General features: G+C 68.0%; 1 protein-coding gene across 1 annotated transcript in view; it reads right to left on the reverse strand.

Annotated features, from left to right (window-relative positions):
• Nucleotides 1-6: 6 nt before the first annotated feature.
• Nucleotides 7-2,005, reverse strand: part of LOC130587404 (metal transporter CNNM4-like) — an 18,244-nt gene continuing 16,245 nt past the window's right edge. The window contains exon 5 of the mRNA XM_057388378.1: nt 7-2,005. This exon is cut by the window's right edge and continues 1 nt beyond it. Within this exon, the coding sequence (XP_057244361.1) occupies nt 1,835-2,005 (171 nt within the window). The 3' untranslated portion in view covers nt 7-1,834.

A 2,005-nucleotide genomic window follows, 5' to 3' on the forward strand; every position in this document is an offset into this window, starting at 1 on the left:
GCGGGATGCTCATCCTGAGACATCCCAAAGCGGGGTGGGAGACCTGAGGGGCCGGGATGTCCATCCTGGGAGTCCCAGAAGGGGCAGGATGCCCATCCCCAGGGGTCCCGATGCCCATCCTGGGGGTCCTGGAAGGGTCAGGACACCCATCCCGGGGWTCCCAGAAGGGAAGGGTCGGGATGTCCATCCCGGGGAGTCCTGGAAGGGTTGGGATGCCCGGGGGGGTCCCAATGCCCATCCCGGTGGGTCCTGGGGGTCCCAGATGGGAAGGGCTGGGATGCCCATCCCAGGGGTCCCATGCCCATCCTGAGAGTCCCAGAAGGGAAGGGTCCCGATGCCCATCCCGGGGGGTCCCAATGCCCATCCTGAGGGTCCCCAAACGGTCAGGACGCCCATCCCAGGGGTCCTGATGCCCATCCCAAGGGTCCAAGTAGGGTCAGGACCAACCCCAGGGGCTCCCAATGCCCATCCTGAGGGTCCTGGGAGGGTCGGGATGCCCATCCTGGGGTTCCCAGATGGGAAGGATTGGGATGCTCATCCCAGGGGGTCCTGATGCCCATCCTGAGGGTCCTGGAAAGGTTGGGATGCCCGGGGGGGTCCCAATGCCCATTCTGGGGGGGTCCCGTGCCCATCCTGAGGGTCCTGGAAGGGTTGAGATGCCCATCCTGGCAGGTCCCGGGGTTCCCAGATGGGAAGGGCTGGGATGCTCATCCCAGGGGGTCCTGATGCCCATCCTGAGGGTCCCGGAAGGGTTGGGATGCCCATACCAGCAGGTCCCGGGGGTCCCCGATGGGAAGGGTTGGGATGCTCATCCCAGGGGTCCCGATGCCCATCCTGAGGGTCCCGGAAGGGTTGGGATGCCCGGAGGGTCCCGCTGCCCATCCTGGGGGGTCCCGCTGCCCATCCTGAGGGTCCTGGAAGGGTTGAGATGCCCATCCTGGCAGGTCCCGGGGTTCCCAGATGGGAAGGATTGGGATGCTCATCCCAGGGGGTCCCGATGCCCATCCTGAGGGTCCCAGAAGGGTTGGGATGCCCGGGGGGTCCTGATGCCCATCCTGAGGGGTCCTGGAAGGGTTGGGATGCCCATCCCAGCAGGTCCCGAGGGTCCCAGATAGGAAGGGTTGAGATGCCCATCCCAGGGGTCCTGATGCCCATACCAAGTGTCCCAGCAGGGTCAGGACCAATCCCAGGGGCTCCCAATGCCCATTCTGAGGGTCCTGGGAGGGTCGGGATGCCCATCCTGGGGTTCCCAGATGGGAAGGGTTGGGATGCTCATCCCAGGGGGTCCCGATGCCCATCCTGAGGGTCCTGGAAGGTTGGGATGCCCGGGGGGTCCCAATGCCCATTCTGGGGGGGTCCCGTGCCCATCCTGAGGGTCCTGGAAGGGTTGAGATGCCCATCCCAGCAGGTCCCGGGGGTCCCCGATGGGAAGGGTTGGGATGCCCGGGGGGTCCCGATGCCCATCCTGAGTGTCCCGGAAGGGTTGGGATGCCCGGGGGGTCCTGATGCCCATCCTGAGGGTCCTGGAARGGTTGGGATGCCCGGGGGGTCCYGATGCCCATCCTGGGGGGTCCCGCTGCCCATCCTGAGGGTCCCGAAGGGTCCCGCTGCCCACCCGGGGGTTCCCCACGGCGGCGAGCGAGACCCGAAGCTCCCTGAGCCGTCGGCGCGGTGCCGGTGAGGCCGTGCCGCCCGCGCCGTCTCCGTTAATCCCGTGAGGAGCCGCTCCGGCGGCGGTGAATGAACGGCGGTGAATGAACGGCGGTGAACGGCGGCTCCGCGCTCCCCGCGCTGATCCCGGCTGATCCCGGGCCCGGGGGCCGTGCGGCCGCGCTCAGATGGAGTTCTCCAGGGCACTGTGGTTGCTCCGGCGGCTCAGGCAGTTCCTCTCGTTGAGCAGGCTCGTGGTCTCGTCGGCGGGAGCCGCCGGCTCCGCTCTGTCCGCCGGGCCGGGATCGGCTTTGGGGGCGCTGCTGTCGGGGGACTGGGGACAACTGTCCATGCG

This window comes from Malurus melanocephalus, unplaced genomic scaffold, assembly GCF_030028575.1.
Source record: "Malurus melanocephalus ecotype Western Australia unplaced genomic scaffold, MMel_1.1 scaffold_1859, whole genome shotgun sequence".
Taxonomy (NCBI): Eukaryota; Metazoa; Chordata; class Aves; order Passeriformes; family Maluridae; genus Malurus; species Malurus melanocephalus.